General features: G+C 41.1%; 2 protein-coding genes across 6 annotated transcripts in view; one reads left to right on the top strand and one right to left on the bottom strand.

Annotated features, from left to right (window-relative positions):
• vgll4b (vestigial-like family member 4b) overlaps positions 1-1901 on the top strand; it is a 31966-nt gene extending 30065 nt beyond the window's left edge. For 3 of the 5 annotated variants that reach the window (XM_030777475.1, XM_030777473.1, XM_030777471.1), the window contains exons 3-5: positions 279-501; positions 876-999; positions 1623-1901. In XM_030777475.1, the coding sequence (XP_030633335.1) occupies positions 279-501; positions 876-999; positions 1623-1867 (592 nt within the window). In that variant the 3' untranslated portion in view covers positions 1868-1901. Of the gene's footprint in view, positions 1-265; positions 502-875; positions 1000-1622 lie in introns of all 5 variants that reach the window. The other 2 variants (XM_030777474.1, XM_030777472.1) reach the window with 1 other exon arrangement.
• A 3838-nt stretch (positions 1902-5739) lies between these two features.
• The window catches only part of atg7 (ATG7 autophagy related 7 homolog (S. cerevisiae)), a 43700-nt gene continuing 23707 nt past the window's right edge, over positions 5740-25732 (bottom strand). Inside the window, 2 exon segments of the mRNA XM_030777485.1 lie at positions 5740-5838; positions 25302-25424. Of these exon segments, the coding sequence (XP_030633345.1) occupies positions 5806-5838; positions 25302-25424 (156 nt within the window). The 3' untranslated portion in view covers positions 5740-5805.

The raw sequence follows: 25732 nt of genomic DNA, 5'->3' as shown, positions 1-25732 counted from the left end.
CTTGTGGGGAAAGCTTGACAGTTGTAGTTATGGGAATGCTATGTGTAGTGGATTGTTTCCACAGCTTTCTAGTGATGGAGGGGTGTCCTCAATAAAAAAAAAAAGGGGGGGGGGGGGAATATTCAGAGCGCTGAATGATCTTATCAAGCTGCTCTGGTTTGGCTGTTTGGTACTTGGCACATGCCACATCGCCTTTGGATGTAGTATTAATAGCTTTGTCTGTTCCTGCTGTATAAGACATGGATCCAACACAATCCTTCCCTTGTCTCTCCCCACAGAGGCAAGCCTGCCAACGGTGACTACCGAAAGGACCCCCGGGATCGCAGCCGTAGCCCCATTGAGCGAGCCGTCGCCCCTACCATGAGCAACCCTGGGGTCCACCTCTACGCCCGCCTGCCCAGCCTGGCCATGGACCAGCCTCTTGCACTGACCAAAAACAGCATTGACGCTACCCGCACGGTCACCATTTCACCAACTGTCAGCCCCGTCGAGCGCCAACAGGTAATTACGCAGCTAAGTACACACACAACCTAAATTACACAAATGGACAAAACATAACTCTATGGAGAAATAAACGCTAGAAAAGAACAATGGTGCAAATCACAGAGTATTTTCAGACAAAACTGTGATCCACTTTTTTTTTTACTATTTTCTTAACAGTAGGGCTCTTAGCAAATTTTGGTACAAATTGCAGTTGCTTCTTATTTCTGAAGAAGCTGTAAATCTGACCCTAGATGATACTGATAATTTCTCTGTGTCTGCATTTCTAACCTCAGGAGATAATAACACCATAATCATATTCTCTGAAAGCTTGTATGTCACTTTTTTTTTTATGCTAGTTAGTTTCAGCCTCTCTGCTGTGTTTGCGTGTGCAGAATCGTCCCTCTGTGATCACGTGTGTCTCAGCAAACAACCGTAACTGCAACTTGACCCACTGCACTGTGTCTCACAACGGCTGCTCCCCAAACCTGCCTCCAAACTACAGGAGACCTTCCAACAGTAAGCAACACAACCCACACCATTAAAAAAATCCTCACACAGGGGCCCTTCCGTGCAGCAACGCCACAGCATAAGCAGTATGATCATTTTTAGCTTAAAAAAAGGCTGCACTATAGAGTGGTACCCAACCCGTTCTTAAGCCGGTTTGACGAGACAACTCTCTTTTAATGGTGTCAGATAGTGACTGCATATACTAGTCAGGAGCTTCTGAGATGAGGGGAATGTTACAGTGTATGGGTTTGATTTACTTTTTGCTGCCGTTACGGTAAAGTAAACGTTCATGAGCGGAGTGTGTGTGTGTGTGTGTGTGTGTGTGTGTGGAGGGGAGGGGGGGAGGGGGGTCATGGGAAAAGACTTTGCTGCAGGGATCTCAATTCTCAGTAGTAGTTATTTTGCACTGACACAGGGGATATTGCTTTAATATGTTCCAGAATGCCTTATGTAACATTTGGATTGGGGTGCGGGGGGAGAGAAAGAGCTCTCTGATTTTCTTTCATGGACTTTACTGTCTTCTCAGTGATCTCTGAATGTACATTTTTACTCTTGACACGACACACTGCTATTTCATGTGAGGATGTTTAAACGAACTGGGTTTTTTCTTTTTTTTTGTGTGATTACTTCAGCTAACACGGTCTGCGACCCTGTGATTGAGGAGCACTTCCGACGCAGCCTTGGAAAGAACTACAAAGAGCCAGAGCCAGTGACAAATTCAGTGTCTATCACCGGCTCTGTGGACGACCACTTCGCCAAGGCCCTGGGGGACACCTGGCTGCAGATCAAAGCCAAAGGCAGCTCGACCGGAAGCCCTGACTCCTCCCCCACCAGTCACATGGTCAACCACAATCACTCCCCCTCGGTCATGTCTTGAGAAGAGGACCAGCTTCCCCTCAACAAACCCCCACTTTCTCTCTCTCTCTCTCTCTCTCTCGCTCTCTCCCCTTCTCTCTCTCTCTCTCTCTCTTTCTCTCTCACACACACAACTCCCCATGCATGTTTGAGCTTGGAAAAAGTGCTAGTCTATAGCCATGTATATATTGATGGAGGGAAAAGGAGGTGCTTTGTTTTTATTGTTTTTGTGTCGTTGTTTTTATTTTCTTTCTTGTCATTTTTTTGTAAGTATGTTTGCATACTTAGGCTTGGCATTTGGTTTAATGAATGCCCACCAATTCTAGGTAGAATTAACGAGCAGGAACCATTTTGTTTCTTCTAAGAAATGAATCAACCGTCATCTTAACCACCTGCCTCAGTTACCAAAGAAACCTCTGATGCAAACCTATTGCCCATTCAAAAATAAGCCATTCTTTCATTAGACATAGCTTATTTTTCCTCTCTGGTTGTCTTACACCACAGTCTTTCTACTCTGCTCTCTCTCCCTCCCCCACCCTTTTACCCTGTTTTTGTATGTGTATACTTGAGATGGAAGGCTTTTGTCTGATTTGCACTATTGAGGGTTGAGGTCTGTATGTCATGGTGTTGGATACACATGCTTTTTGGTGTTTTTTTTTTTGTTTTTGTTTTGTTTTTTTTTTCCAATTTTGTTACGAAACGATTAGAGGACAGATGCAGACAACCATGGATAGGTGATGCTGCAACTTTGGCATCGTTATGGCGAGAAATGGTTTTGCGGGGAGGGAGAATATTTCACTCTGCCAGTCATCTCTTTGCTTCAGACAATTCTTTCTGTAGTTGGTGCTGACAACTGGATTGCATCATATTTAAACATGGGCATTTTTGTAATATTTTTGTAATTGATTTCTTTTCCCCTAAGCACTGTGGTTTTGGTAGAGTAGATAAGGCTTGAAGGGTAAATTAGTGCTTACACAAGTGCATGTTTTAAATAGCTGGTTATCTATTATTGTTTAGACATTTCAACTTAAATACTATTAGCCTTTCTTCAGATTTTAGTTTATTTTTGTCAGTAACAGTCCTAGATATACTTACTGCTGGTACAGTTGTACTCAATATTATTATTTTTTATTCAATATTCATTGTGGTAGCAGCCAGCAACAGAGGACAGCCTCCGGACAGGCCTTCTATTTTTAACAGTTGGGTTTGTGATTATTAATCCGTGGTACAGGACGCTATAGCATTTTGCATGACTGAATAAGACTTTTAGCAGCTATGGACAGTTCAACCATATGTGTTGACAATCTGCTGAACATTTTGAGAGCTAAGTTCTTTTTGTTTGTTTTTCTTTTCTTTCCTTTTTCTTTCCTTTGCTTCATCTACTTTGCTTAAACTCATAGCTTCTTAGCTGTAGCAATGGATACTTACTTTTTTTTTCTTTTTTTTTTAACCATCAAACCTGTACCAAGGTGAAATACATTCCTCCTATAGAGAACTCAGTACAGGTCACACGCTCACTCTCGTTCTCAGAATATCCGCTGATGAGAACTGTAGATGACGGAGGAGGTTGCAGGTTGAGGCAGTGCGTTAAAAGGAGGCATTGCTCTTCTTAAGCTTGTCCTTACATTCCATCATCCCTGTTCAGCTATTACATACATACATACATACATACATACATACATACATACAGTTTGGAAGAAGAAGAAGAAGAAAAAAAAAAAACTAAAGAATTTGCTGCAAGACAGCTACCATTTGCAACAGTTACCTTAAGAGAGATCGCAAAACTGTTTTTGTTTTGGGAAAAAAAAAAAGAAACTCCACTGAAACATATTTCACATTGTACTTACTATGTATGTATTGGATACACAGATGTTATATATCGCATTAGGCCATTGTCTGTTTCCTCTTTCAATGTGCATGAATACAGAGGGAAAGGATGTGTAGTGTCTTGAGGTCATCATATACACATTTCACTACCAATTTACTAGGTAGCAAACACACTTTCTGCTTTTGACACATAGTACCCTACACACTGTAGGTTAATCACTTAATGGAAAAAAAAGAAAAAAAAAACTTTTTATATAGGTAACTATAAGACCATCATTACGCTGTGCGTAACGAATGTACAGAGAAAAAAAATCGTAGGTATTTTTTGAGGAACAATTAATTTGTTAATGATGTGTAGCTATTTAATTTTTTTCCCTGTCCTTTATTGTAATCATGCATTTTTTTGGAGAAAAAAAGTTGATCTTTTTTTTTTTTGTTTGTAGAATTGTCTGTAAAAGGTTAAAGTGCAGGAACACAGTTATTCGTTGAAAACACTGCGTTAGCGTAATAGCCACTTGTGTATTATTACTGAAGGCTACTGAGCAGTCTCAAAAAACAAACACAGAAACGCCAATGGGGCAGCTTCACGCCCATTAGTCTCTTTAGACAACTGAACAAAAGTGTTCATCTTCAAGGCTACTTGTCTGAGATGAGCAGCTCCACTCCAGTCTGACAGGTTTGGATAGAATGCCAATATCTTTAGTTCAAAATGGTAAATCTTGTGGAAGCAGATGTTTGGTTCCAACAATCACTAAAAATAAACACTGCAAATTCCTACACTTGGACATAGCACCTCTAGTGTTCTTCCAAGTACCCCTGAACGGTTTGTAAATCTGTATTATACCTTCATTTTGTGGCCTTTTTTTTTCTCCTTGGAATAAAAAGATTTTGGCAGGCCACTGTTTTGTACTTAAAGTAGCCACAATGAACAATAAAGTGCTCTTAAACCACAAAACCATGTCTCAAGACTCATTGTTCAAAACGTAGGAAGGAAGGAAGGAGATGGAGGTAAACAGAGAAGATAAACCACCCACATGACGAAGACGTGGTCGTATTTCAGACAGCACTGTTTTCTCTGCAGAGTGACTAACCTCGTGGTCAACAGAATGCTCCTCTCTGTTTGAGTGCATTATGAACTTGGAGGTCATTAAACACTATTTTGAGTGACAGCTGATATTGACACTGAATGCCTACGGCTAATCTAAGTAGTGCAGAGACTTCTAAGCACACAACTATTTCCTCTGGTAGAGAAATTTAGACTAACCCAGTTATTCATTTAGAAAGGCATGATAAGGAAGAAATTGGAAGCTGTAGAGTTGTCAAGTTTATTGATGATGCATACTGAGCTGGAACTCATTTGTTTTTTCAGTAGAGTCCCCAAATGATGAAAATCACAACCACCGAACACAGGGAGTGTATTGAGCTTTATTATACGACAGCAAAGGTGTAAACATACAGAATAACCAGGCATCTTCAGAGTTTGATTAAAAGTAGTTATTTTCAATTTGGTCAAAGTTGAAAAAAAAAAAGAGCACATAAATGAAGACTTAAAACACAAAATATTCACATTAACAAGATAATCATTCTCAGATCTGTATTCACTTTGGTTACTGATAAGACAAAAATAATAAAGTCAGTTGTTGTGGATATAATAGCTCTTTTTAAAAAAAATCCAATAAAACAGTCACTTTACTCTTAAACACAGTCATTAATATTTATGTTTTTGGGCCGTGCTGTAACACTCTTTCCAGAACCTAACATGTATCATGACCTGTCAATACACCAGTATGCATTTCAGGGTATGAGCTGCACACAGACACAGGAGACATCAAAACTGCACGACTGAATGCTCTGCGTGTGATGTCACAATGCAGGTCATGGTATATTAGTAATATTCAAGTACGTTAGTAATAATCAAGTAATATTGAGAGACACCAGAATTTTGACAGGTATAATGTTTTATAACATGGCCACTGATGTAAAAAACTGCATGTCATATTAAGCATTACCAAATATTTTTCAAGTCTGAATCACCAAATTTGATATTGGCTGCTTTCCTTTTAGTGACCCCCCCCCCCCCAAAAAAAACCCAAACACACACTCCCTCCTTCCGGCCCCTGGTGACTGACACATTCAGATACTTTCATCATCACTCATGTCCCAGATCTGCAAAAAAATAGAAACAGAAGAAAAATAACTAACAATGAATCATTTACATCACTTAAAAACTTTCTTCACATTCGCATCTGTAACACACACACTCAGAAGTAGCACCAACATTGCTCCTCAGAATCAACTGAGACAAAGAATTTTTCTATTTCTCCCTCTGTTCCTGATTCTTTGCTCATGTATCCTTCAGTCTGTAAAATGTGTCCTCCATCAGGCATTCCCAGTTCAAATCTGACCTGTGCCACACTGCCACTGTCTGTGGCTGGGTGTCAAAGAGGACATAATTACCCACACTCCCTTGGGTGAGTGAGCCAGTCAGGGTCTGCTTTCCTTTTGCTCTGTGATGGTCGCTGACAAGCAAATACCTATGTGGCTGACAGTAGAGTTCAGCAAATAGCAAACTCCTCAGTTACTCAGAAAATCAGCAACTGGCTTCACTGGTATTGGCAGAAATGTGTGCCAAGCACAGTTTAACTGAGACAACGATGTGTCAAGGGAGACTGATAAAATCAGGAGTTATCAGGCATGCTAACTATTCCAAACTGAGGACTTCAACACTTTAACACAGAGTGTGAATGACAAAGTAGGTGAAGGTGGCAAAGCTATATTGTGGGCTGGTTTATCAAACTTTGAGACTGAAATGCTTTCTAAATGTTCTTTTTCTAGGGTTACCCCAGCAAACCAGCCTTACAAGAACACAAAATAACAGAATCAATCACTGTCAAGTCACAAATGGACAATGCACAAAATCCATGGTGATGCTTTGTGTGCGTGTGTGTGTGTGTGTGTGTGTGTTCATACAAGAGCAAGGACATAGTAACTGCATGGTACACGTTTTCAAAAACAAAAGCAGTGCTGAACTCCCTATTTGTGTGTGGTAGTTTGGAGAAGGTAGGTGAATGATTGATGTGTATATGCCTGGCTTTGTAGATAAAGAGCTAAATCTCTTTCTTCTACAGCACACCTGGCCGTCAACAGCTCCTCTCTGCCATTAACATGCTAATAAAAGCCTGACAAAAAAAACCCCAAAACGTCACGGGTAGAGAACGGCTTGCCCACTTTGAAGTGTGTGCCAGGGAAAGGAACAGCCTCTGAACGGAGAGGGGGTGGGGGGGTGGGGAGAAGTCACCCTGAACCTGAAAAGGGGACGGAAGAGAGAAAGAAAGGACAGGTTTGTTTCAGAGTTCGCAGGGTGTCACTCAAGGACTTGGTGCATGTGTGGAGTCCACCTTCTCAAGGAAGTGACAGAATCCTGTGACTGCACTCAAACAGCAGTGCTTTCACACACACACACACACACACACACACACACACACACACTTCACTTTTCAGACAGAGCCAGAGCCGCCTCCACAGCACTGTGTCAAAAACACCATGGCCACTCTGACGTTCACACATACCACACATTCCCACTTCCCTCAGACGCACTGGGCATTGCTCAGGATGGAGAGAGGAATGGCATTTGCACACACACGCACACAAATCACACTGATATCACAGGTCTGTGACTTGGCAGATTGCAAAGTTCAGGGAATTTTTTCAGAGAGGTTTCTGGGACAGATGTGCTCCCAGGCACGTCACATTCCTCTCATTGCACTTGTGAAGGCTTTTGACTTCAGTAAAAAGACACTTGCTACGTTGACTCATTATGACATGGTGCATCGAGTTTCATGACACAACAGCGCAGTGATTCCTATGATCTATTATGACATTGATGTCCAAATGAACTGGAAATACAGAATAAATAAGACTAAACATAAAAAAACCTGAAACTCAATCACTAGCCTCACATAAATTGTGTATTGTAAGCACCATAAATGACGCTGTGAACTGATGCATCTCCAGTCATTTTAACTAACTGGTTATACACAAACAGATACACACAATGTCCTGAGAGGACACAGTGTTGTGTTAGGGACCAAGCCATGAGCCATACCATCCTGTGTCCGAGAGAGAAGTTTCACTCTACTCTGTGGTTTGGCTTCATGGCTCTTTCCTTGTATTTTGAAGGAGGAGGCAGACTATAATTATATATATCATTATTTTAATTACAGTCTAGTGCTTGGGCCTTTAAACTATTTCAGTACTGCAAACACAAAGACCTCTTAAGGGCTTGTAAGTAATTGGATGTGATAAATCTCCACAAGCTTCAGCACCGTCCTCTTCTTATTTCACCTCTGGGCCCTATTTGTAATCATTTAATCATTTAATGTGGCCAACTGAATTACTGCAGCTACATCTGTAATCTTATGTCTATTTTTTGTCTATTTGATTTTTTTTTTTTAACTATAACAGAGCACGCTACAAAACAGAGTATACAGCCAAACAATATGGATAAAATGGCCTGTTTGTTCCATGTGTTAAATTATACAGTAAGCAAGAGGGCCGAAGCCAAATATAGTCTGCCTGCCTACATAAAACAGTAAGTGAATGAGTGGTAGAGACCGGATGTGTTATTGTAATGTTTTACTGAGAACACCTTCTATTGAGTCTAAAAAAACAAACAAAAAGTAACAACTACAAAAACACAGGATTACATAACTGAAAACATGAGACCAAAAAAAAAAAATCGTCTTACGGGAACATTAACGTGAGGAGTTTCGTGCAAACAATGGCTTCAATATTACTCTCCATCATCCAAGCGAAAATCTAGCTAACTGGATGGTAACAAATGACTATTCAGTCATTTGTTGGATGTTTTTCCTTTGGCTTAATGACAGAAATTTCTGTGTCATTTACTTTTAATAGACTCTTTTTAAGCTTTCATAAGCCTTGCCATAAAGTTGTTTTCTATGATTTAGGTTCACCAAAGTGGCTTCACGGAGCAGATGCACAACATACAAACATGCTTATAGCATTTCAACACTTTTCAGCCATGTGCAGGGGACACTGAAACCCCTCCAATGTTCTGGAATATTCTAATACTGTTGTTACGTGAAACCAACAGAGAGCGCTTTTTCAGTTTTCAGCGTTGAACAAATTTGTCCCTGACAGCACGATAATGTTTATTATGTTAACGGCGAGAAACTCAGGGAAATGTCTTCCTGTTTTCTTCCAAATGCATACTGTGATGTCTCTTCTTGAACGTGAGCAGTAACAACAGATGCTTTTTTTTTTTTTTTTGGTTGAGACCCCTCACCCCCCCCCCCAAAAAAACAAGGCAACAAAGTAATTCCTGTGCAGCAAGCATGAGGAGCAGTACGGATGTGTTCTCTAGCATTGCCTTTCATTGTTCTTCTCTCTCGCTGACCGTACATCAAAAGGACAGAGCAAGGAAATGCATTTCGATGGATGAGCCTGAGGCTTCTGGCTCCTCTTTGGACAGGATCTGTGAATACAGTCCTTGCTTGTGTGTGATCTTCCACAGAAAAAATGAGCGAGAAAAGAAAGCAGAACTTGCATAACCTGAACAGATTCTACTGTCGCCAAAACTCACTGAGCTGTCCAGTGGCTGCTTTGAAATTTGAAAAGACCGGCGAGTCCTTACTGTAAGAAAGTTATAATGTAAGAGTTTAAGTTTGGGGCAGTTGTCTCACTACATTTGCTGATTTTTTTTCTCCCCCCCCAACTGCCAAAGTTTGACTGACAGTGACGACAACAGGCCACTGATGGATAGATGATTTTCAACATTTTGCAAATGTTTAGGGCTAATCAGCCAAGCACAATAGAGCAAGCAAAGCCGACTATTAAACCTAAAAAGCTGACATCATGCATGGGCTTAGCGCTCTGAACCATCCCTCAAACTATTTATACATATATATATAAATAAAATCCCAGTCATTACTTAATGATTTCAGTGTCACTATTTTTATGGAGGTGGAGATTAACTCCTGTTCTCACAGATGAGCCACAGAAGATGAGAAAAGCCCAAAACAGAAAGCAACTTAACAGCCTGCTGAAGACCAACTACATCACATCTCTGCTACAGGCCAAAGGAATCCCTCGAGTTATCAGTCCTTATTTGACTCCCTCACCTGGTTCAACTGACAAGATAACGGTCTCCTTTTTCTCGACCTACATGAAAAGAGAGGGCAACATTTATCCATAATTCAAGCTTTTTTCAGTCACTTTGAGTCATCTCACTAGATTTCTTGCCGAGCGTGGGATTTTGACTCAAACAAAAACGTCATGCTTTTTAATTCCCGGATTTCTTAGAGCAATTCGCTTCTTTTTCTCTTGCATCACCTGTTGCGATTAGGAACAGGACAGCCAAACTGATAAAGCGGGGTCCTAACAGTGTGCTGCGGATGCTGAAAGAAAGGCAGTGTGTGAATTAGTCTACATTACCACCAACTGGAGGCCTTCAAAAAACCCAAAACAAAACATCTGTTTTACATATTGCAAATCAAAAGCACTGGACAATTAGATCCTTTGGCTTTTATCACTCAGCCTCACAGCAGTGAAATTGGAGGCAGTTAGTGATCCAGAGACCACACAGGGTGCGATTATACCCAGTTTGCTTAGAAATCCTCAAAATAAGGGCCACAACAAGGGCTAAGGTTGATTTAACGAAATTCAGTGAGCGCTTCCTGCCGCTGATCAGTAAAATGGATTTTAATGACATGGCCGCAGATATCCCTAATAGTAATGGTGGTTGTGGACAGATATTTAGACACATAAAAGGGAAGGGGGAAAATATCCACTTCCGTGAATATTTAAGAGCTGATCATAATCAAGCCATGGGTGCCCACAAACCCAGCAAAAACACCAGGCAGAGAGTCAATCAGAGCAGCCTGATGTATCATGCTGAACGGACCAAGCGGAGCTGTGATTAGACTAAAACCAAAAAAAAAAAGAAAAAAAAAAAAGACGCCTCACTGACAGACTTTACACCAGCTGATTGCTCATTAAAGAGTAGTTTATGGAATAGCTGTATACTTTTTCAAGAGCAGCACTCCAGTTGTAGAATGGGAAAATATCAAGAGACTGGTTAAACAAAAAAAAATAAACAAATAAAAGCAAAACACAAAAAAGCCACACCACTTTAAATAAAGTTTCTTCCCCAGTCGTTGATTAGCTCCAACGACGAAAAACAAAGGCTCATACCTGTATCCAGTCAGGTTCAAAACTGGGTCAAACAAGCTTCAAGGGTATTTTTAAATGGAAAACTGTGCGAATTCATGTCAGTATTAAAGGTATAGGCCTACAATTTGCCAGTCACCCTCTGAGGCAGGCGGTTGCGTGGGGGCGCTGATTTATGGGTCTAACATGCTACTTCACGGGATCGTCTTTACCCATGGCACCTCTCCAGTCAATGTCACCGAGTTCACTGGGCTGGAACAGAGATGCCTTTTGGCACATTGCTTCACTTGCCTAATTTGTAAACAGCCCTCTATGCAAATGCGTCTATAGTTAATCCAGAAGTGTGTGTATGTGTGGGTTTGTTGTCGTGTGTGTCAGAGAGAGAGCATGAGTGTCTGTGTGCGTGTGTGTGTGTGAGAGACAACAAAAATAAAGGTAAGTCGAGCATAGAAGTAGCCATGCAGGTTGGGCATTTCTCTTCTTTTCATGTTCCAGAGAGCTATTCCTAAACTACAAAACTTGTCATGCCCCAATGCTCCAGCACCCTCAATACACACAAGACAGATGACGGTGAATTATGAAGGTTACCTTTTTTGGCAGGCTGATACAACACAACAAAGCTCTGGTTTTCTCTTGCGGCATCTCACCGTTTCAACATGCTCAATTATGGAGACGCGTATCAATTTACAGTGCCGTATTTACAGCTCAGTGGAAGGGCAGAAATACTGACTTGTTGCTTTGACCACAAGTTTTATTTGTCGGTTCCTATGGAGTGCCTTATGGTGTCAGCATGTCGTGTCAGGTATGTTTGCTGTGAGGGTAGGTCTACAGCTGGCTGGGATTCAGGCTGCGTTAAGGAGGCTTTGTGAAATTAAAGGGATGAGGCTGTCATAACTTTTGAACTGCATCACCTTTTGTGTCAAATGGGAAGGGCTCAAACGTATTCACCAAATACGACGCGCCGATTCACTGGTTTTAACTGAACTGTCATTACGAGATCTGTTTTACTTTTAAAGTCATTCCAAACAATTAGCAGGCCATTAACTTCTTTTACCGTTTCAAAGTTTTCACTGACCTTGCAAATCTGACACTGACAGCGATGATTAACCAAATGACTCAAACTGGCATGTGAGCATTTGTGTGAATTTATACATAATACGTTATGTTACCAACATCTGTGACACTACACAGCACAGCACAACAATTATCAGCTGTTTCATATTGCTCTCGTTTCCAAAGAGGACCAAAGTCTGCAGAACACCAACACATATAACCTTGACAAGCTGTTTACTCCAATTATCACTTGGCAGGAAGATATCATTATACGCAGATAAGACATCGCTGCTGTACAAACCAGTGCGCTGTGCACCAGTGTTCTTTTCCCTTTGACAGAAACCCATTCAAACAATGACGTCTGCTCCAGGCACCAGAGGTCATGTTCTGATTTATGACGTTAGCTGGTTTGACAGTAGTAGCCATATTAGTTCATGTACCACAAAACACACAGTGGGCTTTACTCTAACCCCAACCCCTGTAATGGACAAACAGGGCTTCATCCAGTCCATTGGGATCCAGGATGTACTGGCTTGCACGGGCTCTCCGTGTTCTCGGCCGGTGCCTCAGGAGGGAACGGGCTGAGCCGGGTCGGGAACGGGTCACTCTTTCTGAGAAGTCGTCGACAAAGAGGAGGATAAATGGTTTGAATAGGCAGGGGGATCTGCTGACATACGAGAGAAGCCAGCATACACCGCAAACAAATCCAAAAACATAAAAGGTGCTGCCCGTTAGAACCGTGTTTTGGAAGATCTCAAAGTCCGTGGAGCTTTACTGTTTATTCTTCAACAACTGACTGCTCAGTGCCTGACACACCACTTTCAGTGGTGGCAATTTGGCTTATTTAGTCATATGTTTGCCTCTGGAATTCAACAAGACATATCCCTATAGCCTTGATTTCTGTTGTGAGAAAATCATAAGTGAACCATGCATTTCCTAACAGTTTAGAGTGGGACAACTGATAGTACGTTGGTCAACGCAAGACATCAAAGGAACTCAGCCATGAAATGGTGGCATCACAAGAATTGAAAAACAGTCAAATGTTTTTTTCTGTCTTGCAAGTCTTGGTGTACTAACATTTAAAATCTTAACTTGGCACAGACATGAGACAATATGACATTTATCTATTGGCCTCTGGCTTCAGCCTTGATGAGCCCAATTTAAAAGGCTACAAAAACACTAATAACCTACAGACGGCTCCACCCTTTTAAAGCCTTCGTCTTTTCATCCCAGAGCAGTCAGGGCAATCAGACTGAAGCAACCAGGGTTCAGACGGTGGTACCAGTACAAGCCAGTGTGGAGGGAGAAGTTGTGTAGAAAACCAGAAAACACTGGTTTTCCCCCCTTTTCTCCACAGGCCCTGATCTGCTAACATCTCTCCACTTCCCAGCACCTCCCAGCTGTCAGCAGCTGATCGCTCCCCAGACTTTCTCATTTCACATCTACTCACTCCCCTGGGAGCATGACTCACACCCTGGCTTTAACACAGCAACACACAGCAAAACAGAGTGACTCCAAACACACACATGCACACACACACACACACACACACACACACACACGCACACGCACACACACACACGCACACACGCACTCATAAACACATGGCAGCTTCACAGATATAAATTGAAACATACTCAGAAAAAAAAACCCCAAAAACATAAAAACACACAGCAATTTCACACGTAGAGACCAACATGTAGGTTGACACACAAAGATATCTTGAGTTTGTGCCACACATGCTTTATGCCTTGCTCACTGCAAACTGAGCAAGGCGGTACCATACCACACACACACACACACACACACCCCAACAAAAATAAACAACAATTTTTTTCCTAGCAGCAAAATGAGAATAAGCAAGACAAAATTTTCAGTCTCAGTAAGTTTTCTGTAAATGCCAGTTAAAAAAACCACGCACACACACACACACACACACACACACAGAAAGAGGGTGGGAGAGAGACAGTTCTGAGTGCATTGCATTGTATCTGTTCTTAACCACTTTTTCTGTGCACTCTCCACGTTAACCAGATTCACAATACGAGCAGCTAGCAAAACAGAGAGAGGCGCTCTGTAGGGTGTGGCGGCCTGGCGCGAGGCAGCTGTGGTTTGTTTTTGCTGCGGATGGAGGGTCTGCTTGACTTGACTTGACTCTGACTGACTCCCTCTGTGACACATTTCCTGTCCCACATATCAAGGAAAACACTCCCAAAACCCAGCTCAGTTTTGTGCCTTTCACAGGAGGGGGAGGCCGCTTCCCATTGGTGGAAAACGAGACAGATTGGAAGAAAAGCAAAATTAATTAAAACCTGTTTGATGTCACATTGTAAAAAAAAAAAAAACAACAAAAAAACCAAAATAAGTTGTGGCGCAACACGTCAAAAGATTATAATTTATCCCTTTCGGCAAGAGCAGATTCTTACAATTTCCAAGAAATGTCGCAAAACACTGCAATAGTATTTTGTAATATTATAATTGACAGTTTGTCATTGGGTCTCGGCTACACATCTCAGCATATCATAACAGCAATACAGCCTCTTACTTCTAGAATCTTCTGCACAGGCAAAACAGCTAAACCATGTAAGCAAGAGGTTTTTTTGGGGGGTTTTTTTCTCCCTGATTCTTGGGGCTACCTTTTTTCATTTCGTTGTTTCACTGTGGACTCATTCTTCAGGAGTGACTGCTAACTGACGTGAATGTTTGAATAAGCACAGTCGGGCTGAAAGGAGAATTTACTGAGATGTCAGCTTGCCAAGCTATGCTCTCACGTTCTTGCCTGAAGCCCAGACAGAGAGAGAGAGCACAGGTGTCTTCTTTGTCAAACTGAGGCCATTGCAACCCCCCATTCCCCACGCCCCCACCCCCGTCCCTGCCTGTAGGGTCAGAGGAGGGGGGGGGGGGGCTGTGAAGATAAATTACAAAGAAGTGAGGAGTACTCTGATCTGATACACGGGCACCTACAACACTGCCATACTCATCTCCAAAAGCCCTCTTCACACACAGAATCTTATTTCAGCTAAAGGTGATACAAGTTGCTTCTTATCATTGACACATGTAAAACCACCGTATTTTCCATCCCACAGTAACCGAGTAAGGACCAGAAGCACTGGGCTAACATCACCTGACTGCTATGAACAAAGTACAAATACAAGGCTCGAAAAGTCAACACATTTTTATCAAAACTGCATGTGCTCGATGTTGCGTCAGAGTATTGAATATTGTTTTTCCGACTTTGTTTCTCTAACCTCGTTGAGTGAAGCGTTTCCGAGTACATTATATTTCCTATAGGCACAGGTCCGGTCATGTACATACATGATCAAGACCAACCTACTACATTTTGTCAGGTGCGGTATGAAAAGCTTCACCTGAGTTTTATGGAAGCTTATGAAAAATCAAGCTCATGTTTCCAGTGTAATACGGGCATCCTGCCAACTGATATGTGGCTAGATTCTAAGTGTTAATCAAATGGGAAAAATAAAAAAAACAGAAAACCCTACTAAGGGCATATGCCTGTCCAAACCTGCCCATTTTAATTACATGTGTGACTCGCATGCAGCTGACATGTGGCTGGATTGGAAATCAAAGATCCAACGCGTGTGTGTGTGTGTGTGTGCACTCCGCTCAGACCATGGCTTTGGGAAAAACACTCATTACAAAAAACAGCAAATGGAAAAAAAAAAAAAAAAAACTTTTAATGAAGAAGACTGGAAGCAATCCAAAAACTGAGCCAAATCACTTGAAAGCAGAGAGCAGCTTTGGAAAAGCTTATCTTGGATCAAACACAAGCCCTTGTTCAGAGGAGGCTGTCCTAAACATAGGCTGTGAGGTGTTCTCGCCGCTAAGATCATCACACACAATATTTAGACAACCGTTGTGACCCCAGTACCTGCTCAGTCACGGGTTTAAGAACAATATTTTACTCTACAGAAAACTCATTTTCAGGCTTTTGAATTGTTGAATATTTACTAGACAAGTGACTACATTACAGTCCCATGTAACTAAAGATCCTCAAACTTAATATACTTACGAAACCATTGTTCCTGGAAAGTATAGATTTTACAGAATATAAAGATTCTAAATGCTTGGAGGTTTTAAATATGCAAATGTCAGTTTTAATGTTAAGAGTAAATAGTGAATACATATTCATATGAAGATAAAATAACCCAACTGTTGAGGCTGTCTTGATTTAGTGTTGCTCCTTTTTTTAGAGTGTTTTAGCACTTCTATGACTTCTAGCACTTTCCATCACAACCGAACTGCAGAACTATAAAACAAACGGGTGCTCTAAATGTTTACATCTTACTCTCGCAATCTCTTCTCTTCTTTTCAACATAAAAAGCTATATAGAGATTCACTGCACACCATAGCTATCTATTTCTCCAATATTTCATTCACTCCGCACATTTCAAAATTACAGTTTGCCTTGGGCTCTTTAAAGGGGCGAACGTACAATAGAACAGAAAGGCGTCAGTTACATTTACATGTAATACTAATATACTTTGAGCCAAATACACTTTGAGCATTAATACTAACATTCTTTGAGTCTGTTGAGCTGAAACTGAAGAAAACACATTTACAGGGTGAAAAACATCAATGGCATACAGCACGGATCACTTCAAAGCTCATTCTGGGCTTGTGAAGCATTCACCCAAACCAAACCTACAACAGACACTCTGGAGCCTCTTACTTCAAAAAAAGAAAAAAAAAAAAAAAAAAAAAGAAAGAAAAAGAAAAAGAAAGAAAAAGGGGGTCGAAGCTGGAGTTGGAACACGTGATGCTATAAGACACACCTCAGAGATTGGAAAATCCAAACACAGGGACGATCCTATCTTTCTGTCCCATGTGTTGGGTGCACAATCAGCGGGAGATAAAGACCGGTACGCCTCTCCCTGGAGGGCTCGGCGTGAGATTATTTTGGAAGCGGCTCTCCATGCCAGGATCAGTCGAACCCCAGCTGGGCCAACAACCACTGATAAAACAAAGCGCACACACACACACACACACATCACGGCAGACCTCCAGAGCCAACCTCTGTCTCTCTCCACACACACACACACACACACACACACGTACACATATACACGAACACCCCTTCTGGTGAACCAGATACCATCTCTATCACACATATTGAAACCAAGCCCAGATCCTATCATTGGCCTTCTAGCTTTGTTCACACTGTGATTAACTACAACAGTAGCTCTTCCAGCTCAAAAAGCTGACTTACTGAAGTAAAAACCTTCGCAGGACATAGTATTCATGTAAGTGGGTAGGATTTCTGGAAGTTTGTGTGGCTGTGCCCATACAGGGCACCGTAAAGAGCATGCACAGAACAAGTGCTCATATGATCATGCATTTAATGGCCCATAAAAAGCCATTAATGTGTTTGGAAGATTATTTCTGAAACAAAAGTTAAGCCTATCCAGCAGTGCAAGCAGAAAAGCTATACGATATTATTTGGCTCTGAACGCAGATCTTTAGGAGAATACTCTCCATGACTGATCTAAATTAAAACCAGAATTCCAAGCCAGTAAAAAGTAAGCGTGTGTGTGAAGTTGGTAAAAAGAGAGCTTTTAAATGGCCTGTCTGTATGAACGTGGCTTAATCAAAGCCAACCACATAGCGACGGAAATCTCAATGACATGCGCTGTACAGCTAAGGTCGTATGTGACAAATCAAAAACTACACACATTACATATCCTCTAATCCCCCTCTGTGGATGAATGACTTCCAGTCGAGCAGCTGTAATGTGATATGCCGTCTATAAGGTCCTCGGTGGGGCGGAAGTAGACGTAAATCTTTCACATTGCCGTGTATAGTGTCGTCGTCGCTGCTCTAACAAAAGCAACAGCCTCTCTGATATGTCTGGGCCGTAACCTGAGCTGGCTTACTGGGACAGGCTCAGGCCAAAAGGCTCTCTCTGTACACATCTAATGCGCCAGCCCAGAATCCATGTTGGTAAGATGAGGAAAAGCTCACCACAAATCTGAACCCATGTGAGTTACATGTGAGGGCTCTCCTTGAGGTCGCTGCGTTTCAGAATACACCCACTGTTTGACCTCCCACAACGGTTTAAAAAAAAAAGGATTTGGCAAACTTGACATCTCTGGAAACAGTTAAAATGTTATACGCCCTAACGTCACAGCTGCATTTATGGACACCCTATCTGTCTGTCTACAGGTTAAAGCACAAAAACACTCTAACAAGCTTTTCTGAAATGTCTACTGCTATAGTGTTGAATATCACTTCAGGTAGTCGGCTCTAATAATAGTATTTTTTGGAAAAGGCACAGGACAACTGGAATTACCATTCCTCTGGTGATCATCTTACTAGTTAGTTCTGATCTGAGACCAGTGTCAGTATAACTTGGTGAGAAATAATGAAATGAAAGGCGAAGAGAATGAGACATCAGATGAAGGTTTGACTTTTGCTCTTGTCTTTGGACTGAGAGGAAATGGTATTGTCAAATGTTATGTGAATTCAGTCACGTGCTTAAAAAAAAGAAGAATTTTAAACTGTCTGCAAACAGCATTTGGCTCAGAAAAAGAAAAAAAAAAATCAGGTGTTGAATACGTGGGAGTAATACACGGCTACCAAGAAAGGCAAAAGTCGGAAAGTAAAAACACACATAAGAACTACAGCACTCTTAATCCTGATTAAAATTTTACCAAGTAAAACGAACAATAAATCAGCCAAACAGCACTAAAACCTCCTTGGGCCGTTTGAGTGGAAACTCATCATTAAACACTAGGCATGTATTCACCGTCTCTCTCTCTCCTTGGGACAAACTCCAAATATCAGCGCGAATGACAGAACTGAATCAGAGTCAGCTGTGCAGTGTTTAGTCACTGAGGCCAAAGTAAGAGGAGCAAACTGGGACGATAAGTCAAACTGATGTGCCTTCCACGAGAAGTCCGAGGACTGTCAGTTAAATCTGAACTATTGTGCAATCAGCCTTTTTTTGAAAACTTTTTTCATTTATTTATTTTTTTGATTAAGGCACCTGCCCTGGCCTCTGAAACGACCTCCTCTTCTCATGTTCGATCTTTTCAGCATGTAACTTTCAGAGGGCTCCTGTGAATATCGCAAATGTCACGAAACAGCATTTAGTCCGAGAAACAGAAAGTATATCAAAAACCACCTCTGACTTCTTGCGCATAAAATTGAAATGAATTATCCATTTGAATAACTCAGTGTCACAGGAAACCATATTATACACTCAGACAAATGTTGACATGTATTTTGAAGCTATAAACATCACATGACAGTGTATGACACCGTACTACTCATGGGAGAATTCAGTTGTTGTCACATATGGGCCACAATAAATACATAATTAAGTCATACACTCCCAGGAAAAGCTAAAATTACACCACTTCTCTGAATAAGCCAGTGTTTTGGGAAACGGTGATCACGTGAAGTTTTGTGCGTGACTAAAAGAACTGTATAATTTTGCAGGAGACAAACAATGGCATCTTTATGAGTGTCATGGAGGGGTATAACAGGGAAGTGAATGTGAATGAGGCCCTAAGGACAGAGCTCCATTGTTTCGGCTGTTAAAAGGACTCTTCTGGAGCCATACACCCACAGACTTCACAACAGATAACACCATCATTTAGCAAACTAACGGAAGAGTGACAGAGCACGGGTGGCGGGAACAGGAAAAAAAAAAAAAAAAAAAAGTCAACGTGGATGACAACTCGAGAGGCTGGATGTGCATCTTTTTTTTTTTTTTTTTAATTCCATCAACACAGACATGTATATTTCAATGTCAGCAGACTAAAAAGCAATGCTGAATGCTTAATAACCAAAGGGCTTATTTTGTTTGTTTTTGTTTTGTGTTTGTGTATTTATCTGAACTTTACAAAAACCACACAGCATATTCAAAATGGCCTTTATGAGGAGGAATAATACTAGAAAGAGGAGGACCCAAGCACAAAGTATTGACACAAACAACAAAACCCAACCTACGCTCACAGAAACAATTCCAAAAGTGCTGGAATTGGGAGAACAGCAAAAAAAGGGATTTTTGTTGTTAGCTTTTTTTTGTTTGCTTGTTTTATTCTGGTAACCAATCAGAGAAAAGCAATTGTTTTTTTTGTTTTTTTTGCACTTTGTTGTTTCCTTGCCTATCTACAGGCCATTGAGCGGTCTTAATTGAATAGCCAACACAACAGCTGTTACTGAATCTAAGCACAGGGTAAGCTTTTCATATCTCACAGAGGTAACGGCACCCAGAACTGCGTTAAAAGACCTATGAAAAGCTAGGCTACACACTGAGCCAGAGAGGCAGAGAGAGAAAAAGAAAGAGCGAGAGAGAAAGAAAGAGCGAGAGAGAGAGAGGGCCATTGAGAATCTGGAAACGCAGTCTCGCATCTCAGCCCTCAGCCATATTTCACATGGCCCTGCCTGACAGGCGGACCACACAGACCAGAGATGAGAAATCCACGTGTGGGCCTCAGTCGCTTCCTATGGAGCGGGCTGAGAGATGGTTTCCTCCGCGCGTCCACAAGGATGTAGTCAATCAGTCCAATGGGGCTGTGTACACAACATTCCACCGGTGGCCCTAGCAGCGCGGCTGTAAATATATACTGCAAACACTCCTGCTCCGCCACTTCCGCATTCGACACAAGAGCTTCTCTGTGTGAGACGAACGTTTATAAATATTATGGCGAATGCTAGTTACAACCCCAGAAAGCAATACTCAGGACTCCATAAATGACCTGCGGTGAAGGGGAAAAAAAGGGAGTGGAGTTTGATGTGAGGAGATACGTTATGCCACAAAAAAAAACTCTCCATCTCTAATACACTTCTGTGATGCGTTTTGGGACTGTGCGTTTATGCATGTGTGTAGGCATAAATTTCAGGTTAGATTTTGACCTAAAATAACAAAATTAAAGGTTATGTTTTATCTCATAGATCCTTAATGGAAAATTGTCGACTGTCACTGATCACTGACTGTTGGTGATGTGCTATTCTGGCCATATCACATAAAGACTAGTTATTTGTGTGAGATACTAGTGCTAAAACTTTAAAAAAAAAAAAGAGAGGGGAAAAAAAAAGACACTGTTGCTGATGCTAAGATGACATTAAAAGGCTATAACCATCAGAGCTTTGGAATAATTAATAAAGGAACAGAAAATGAGAAAAACAAAGATGTATTTTTTGGAAAGTGGTGGAATAGCGTACAGCCACAATGGCCACAGATGGAAATGTGCCCATTCAATTATGTCATTTACTTTCACATCACATTTGTCCTCTTAGAGGCACAGAACACAGTTCAAATGACATCTTATGTTTCATTCACTGGGCGTGCTGTAGAACAGAGTAGCTTTAACATCCTGTTCAGACACTCATTTCCTGCCTGTGTGTGTGTGTGTGTGTGTGTGTAAGCTTACTTCCTGAGGCTAAGAACCAGACCGGACAGTCAGTGGTGGTCTGTTATGACAAGACAGACTTACTACAACACACAGCAACTGATCTGTGATCAGCTTCTTTCTTTGTTTAAACTTAAACCATTATGAGCGAGGCATCACAACTGACCACAGATCAGCAGCTAAGGGCGGAACAGTGTATGAATACAATGCAGTTTCCCCTTTGCCACCTCCATCTGAACAGAACAATGGTTCAGGGGCTGGCCACAGGAAGACTCCCATTCTGTGTGAGGTGTGTCTATCCGCCAGGTGGGAGAACACCGTGTGTCCTGTCAAATTACCAGCTGTCTGATGCAACAGCAAAACAAACAAAAAGAAAAGTTACGGAGGGGAAATTTGGACAGCTACTTAAAACTTCAACATAAATGTGTGTGAATGTGAATGTATGTATGTGTGTGTGTGTGTCTGGGTCCGTTCTTTTATCCATCACAGTTGATGTTTGACACAGTTCCCTCTAAGCTGTAAGTAAAAAACATGATCTGTATCCTTGATGCCTCTATTATTCTGCACTACATTATTTTCAACTTCCTTTCAAAGTTATGATACAAAACCCTAGCTATCATCATTTAACCCCTCTCCCCCAACACACACACACACACACACACACCCCTTAATTAGCATTTCTACCATACGTAGTGTTACAGCACCCATTAAGTTCATTTATGCGTTGGGGCTCTGTAACTGTACTTATTAACTATCCATTCCAGGAACACTAATGTAAAAAGCAAGAAACATTCCTATTTCAGGTCTCCTAAGATTACAATTGAAAAATGACATACAAAAATAGATCAACATAATAAAACAAACCATTTTCCTATCTGTTAGCAGAGATCCTGTATTTCTGCTCAGAGCTGCAAACATAATGAATTCATTAGCATGAACAACGTAGTCTTTTTTTATGCTATACTTGCTACAACTCATCTTTTCTTTTTCATCATCCAAAAAAAGACTATAGGTGAAAGGAACACACAGTTCTGTTAAATTAAACCACGCTTACATCCAGTCAGAACACACAGCTCTGTCAAACTAAACCACGTTTGAATTCAGTCAGAATGCACAGTTCTGTCAAACTAAACCACGTTTGAATTCAGTCAGAATGCACAGTTCTGTCACGCTAAACCATGTTTGAATTCAGTCAGAATGCACAGTTCTGTCACGCTAAACCATGTTTGAATTCAGTCAGAATGCACAGTTCTGTCAAACTAAAGCACATTTGAATTCAGTCAGAATGCACAGTTCTGTCACGCTAAACCACGTTTGAATTCAGTCAGAATGCACAGTTCTGTCACGCTAAACCACGTTTGAATTTAGTAAGAATGCACAGCTCTGTCAAACTAAACCATGTTTGAATTTAGTCAGAACACACAGTTCTGTCACACTAAACCATGTTTGAATTCAGTCAAAACGCATGTTCTGTCACGCTAAACCACGTTTGAATTCAGTCAGAATGCACAGTTCTGTCAAACTAAACCACGTATGAATTTAGTCAGAATGCACAGTTCGGTCACACTAAACCATGTTTGAATTCAGTCAAAACGCATGTTCTGTCACGCTAAACCACGTTTGAATTCAGAAACAACTGATTCATATCCATACCCACTGCTCAAGATAGCTATAGTTAGGAATAGCTAGAGAAGGGCTTGCTCCAGTACATTTAAGGACACAGGGGGTGTAATTAAGTCAGGCATTTACCTATGGGATACACTGAAATCTGATATTGGTGTTTGGAACCTCAATGGAGTCACTCACACTACACACAGAAACGTAACAATGTACACAAAGCATTTCAATGTGTATACCACGCTCCCCCAGAAACTCAATTCCCACGCTTCTCCCTTCTTTGTGACCACTAAAGACTTATCAAATTTCACACATGTCTAAAACTATACACATGGCACTGAGGGAAGTTAAAACCTTGTTAAAACATTTACTGTAGGTTTTCTATCTGTACTTTAGACAATTCATCTTCTGGATGGCATAGCAGGATTCTGACAAAACCAATTCAACATGAGTTCCAACACTGTATTAAGATTTTGCTTTTCCACCTGTCACAAAAGAGGACAAAACTGACCAATTCCCAAATAATTAAAAAAAAAAAACTTCCATTGGTCTTCCATTGTCATGGACTGAAACAGAGAACAGCCTTTACGGAAAATAGACCAATGCTGGCAACAAAAGCCTGTATAGTTTTTGTTAACTTCTTGACAACATTTCCATCATTCTCAAAGACAATTATTTATATGTATATATATATATATATATATATATATATATATATATATATATATATATATATATATATATTATTCATATATATTTATATTTATATTCATGGGAAAACACATAGCTCCAGACTAAGAATATAATCAGCTTGGCTGTGCAGTTACACATTATACGAGCTGAAAGGTTTCAGACAATGAGCTTGGCTACATGCATCCACACACTTCCTCTCATTTTGGGTTGGACTAACTGGATGAAGCTAAACCACTGTGGGGGAGAGGGAAGTGCTGACGTGAGTCTTTCCCACAGTTACAGAAACTCTCTCAGGCCCTTACTGTCACTGCACAGTCCCCATGAACAAACACATGAATCAAAGTACGTTAAAACAACAACAAAAAAAAAAAAAATGGAAAAAAAAGAAAGATTCTGATACTTATGTGGCAGCTTGGATAAAGGCCATGAATGAATGGTAAGAGAAGACAGGAACAGAATTTCCAAGTTCCCTGACTTGTGAAAAAAGGACGGAGAACTATGTGAATGTGAACGTAAAATACCATGCCGTAGATTGCTGACGTTTTTGGCCTCATACCTCCGGACTATTTGTACGTTCCATTCTATCACCGTGTGTTCCACTGTGACTCTCAAGGGTCAGGTCTCAAGGTCTCCCTTCTGTGATGGGAATCTCAATATTCAAAAATGCTCAGACGCGTTCCTGCTAAACTGCCATTTTCGTCTCGTTAACATGCTCTGTTATGGCTGTAAATTAAGACTGTAGGACAGATCATATTCAGTGTTTCCATAACTTCTGTACATACCACATACATATACACAAACAATAGAATAAGCGCTACCATGTGAATGTGATGTGAATAACACTACAGGTGAGTAGTTGATCCTCTATTCTGCAGTGATACTACACTGGTGTATCAAAACATTTCTTTCTGAGATGCAGAGCAGAGAGCAATAAAGCAAAAGACTTAACGTATTCTTACACGTTGCAGGCATCTGTGGAATTTACTACGCCAGCTCTAGGGATGTGCTGTGTACGTCACATATCTGACTGCTTACTCTACCATTTGTCTCTGTGACTCACCCAGATAAAATGGTTCAGCTGAGTTATTATTGCGCTAAATGGGAAAGGTCACATTTCTATAACAAACTCCAGATCTAAAGGGTTCTGGTGTCAGCTGCTATGAATCATCACTTACACAAATCCAAACAAACAACTGGAAGAGAGACCTACAGTCCTGGTCGGTAAAAAAAAAAAAAAAAAAAAAAAGGACACCAGACAAAGAATTATATGACGCTCCGACTAAGTGTACAGAGGTGACGCTCACTTTCGACAGTGATGTCATTTTGATCCTCTCATGTTTTTCCCATGAGTGCCAGGGCAAGAGAGCAGCATATCACGCTAAGAGCTGCCTCAGTGAAGTAAACACTCCTCCAGCCCTTAACCACATCTTACCTTCGTCAGCCAAACGTTCACTTGTGTGTGTTTGAACATTACAAAATATATACATATATATACGGTGACACAGAAAAACCTGGTGCATGACAAAGATGTTTTCACACACATTGTATTTGATTTTACCTGACATTCATGGCATCTCAAGTATTGACTTACCTGAGTGTAGTGAGGTAGTGCTTTGCTTTGGCGTATGTGCTGAGTGTTTTCATAAACTCTATATTTGGCTTGTTGATAAATAGATAAGATATGCTGGAGGCTCTTACCTCTGCAGCCTGTGTTTCCTGATGCAGCAGGGTCAAACCGGTCAAGTCCTCCAGGAACGAATGAGATGAGTTAAAAACTTTAGACAGGAACTGGAAGCCTTCACGTTCATAATGCTCAAGTACCTGTATTTAAACACAGAGCAAAAAAAAATCCCCCTGTTACATTATCAGGCACCTCACAGAATCAAGCTATGACCAGGACTTTGCTCTAAACCTAGAGTGACACTTGTGAAATTGACTTAGAACAGAGCAGCACACGGTGACCGAATTAGCCCCCTGATACACTAGCCTAGACTCTCATAACTTGGCAGTCTGAATTCCAAACCCAGTAGATCACCAACAAAGACACACAACACACACACACACACACACACACACACAGATGTCAGGTGCGGATGTGTGAACATAACCTAATTCCTTATGGGGCATGC

Source organism: Chanos chanos, chromosome 6, assembly GCF_902362185.1.
Source record: "Chanos chanos chromosome 6, fChaCha1.1, whole genome shotgun sequence".
In the NCBI taxonomy this organism is placed as follows: domain Eukaryota; kingdom Metazoa; phylum Chordata; class Actinopteri; order Gonorynchiformes; family Chanidae; genus Chanos; species Chanos chanos.
Note: the sequence above shows the minus strand (reverse complement) of the source record. Positions and strands in the feature narration are given on the sequence as shown.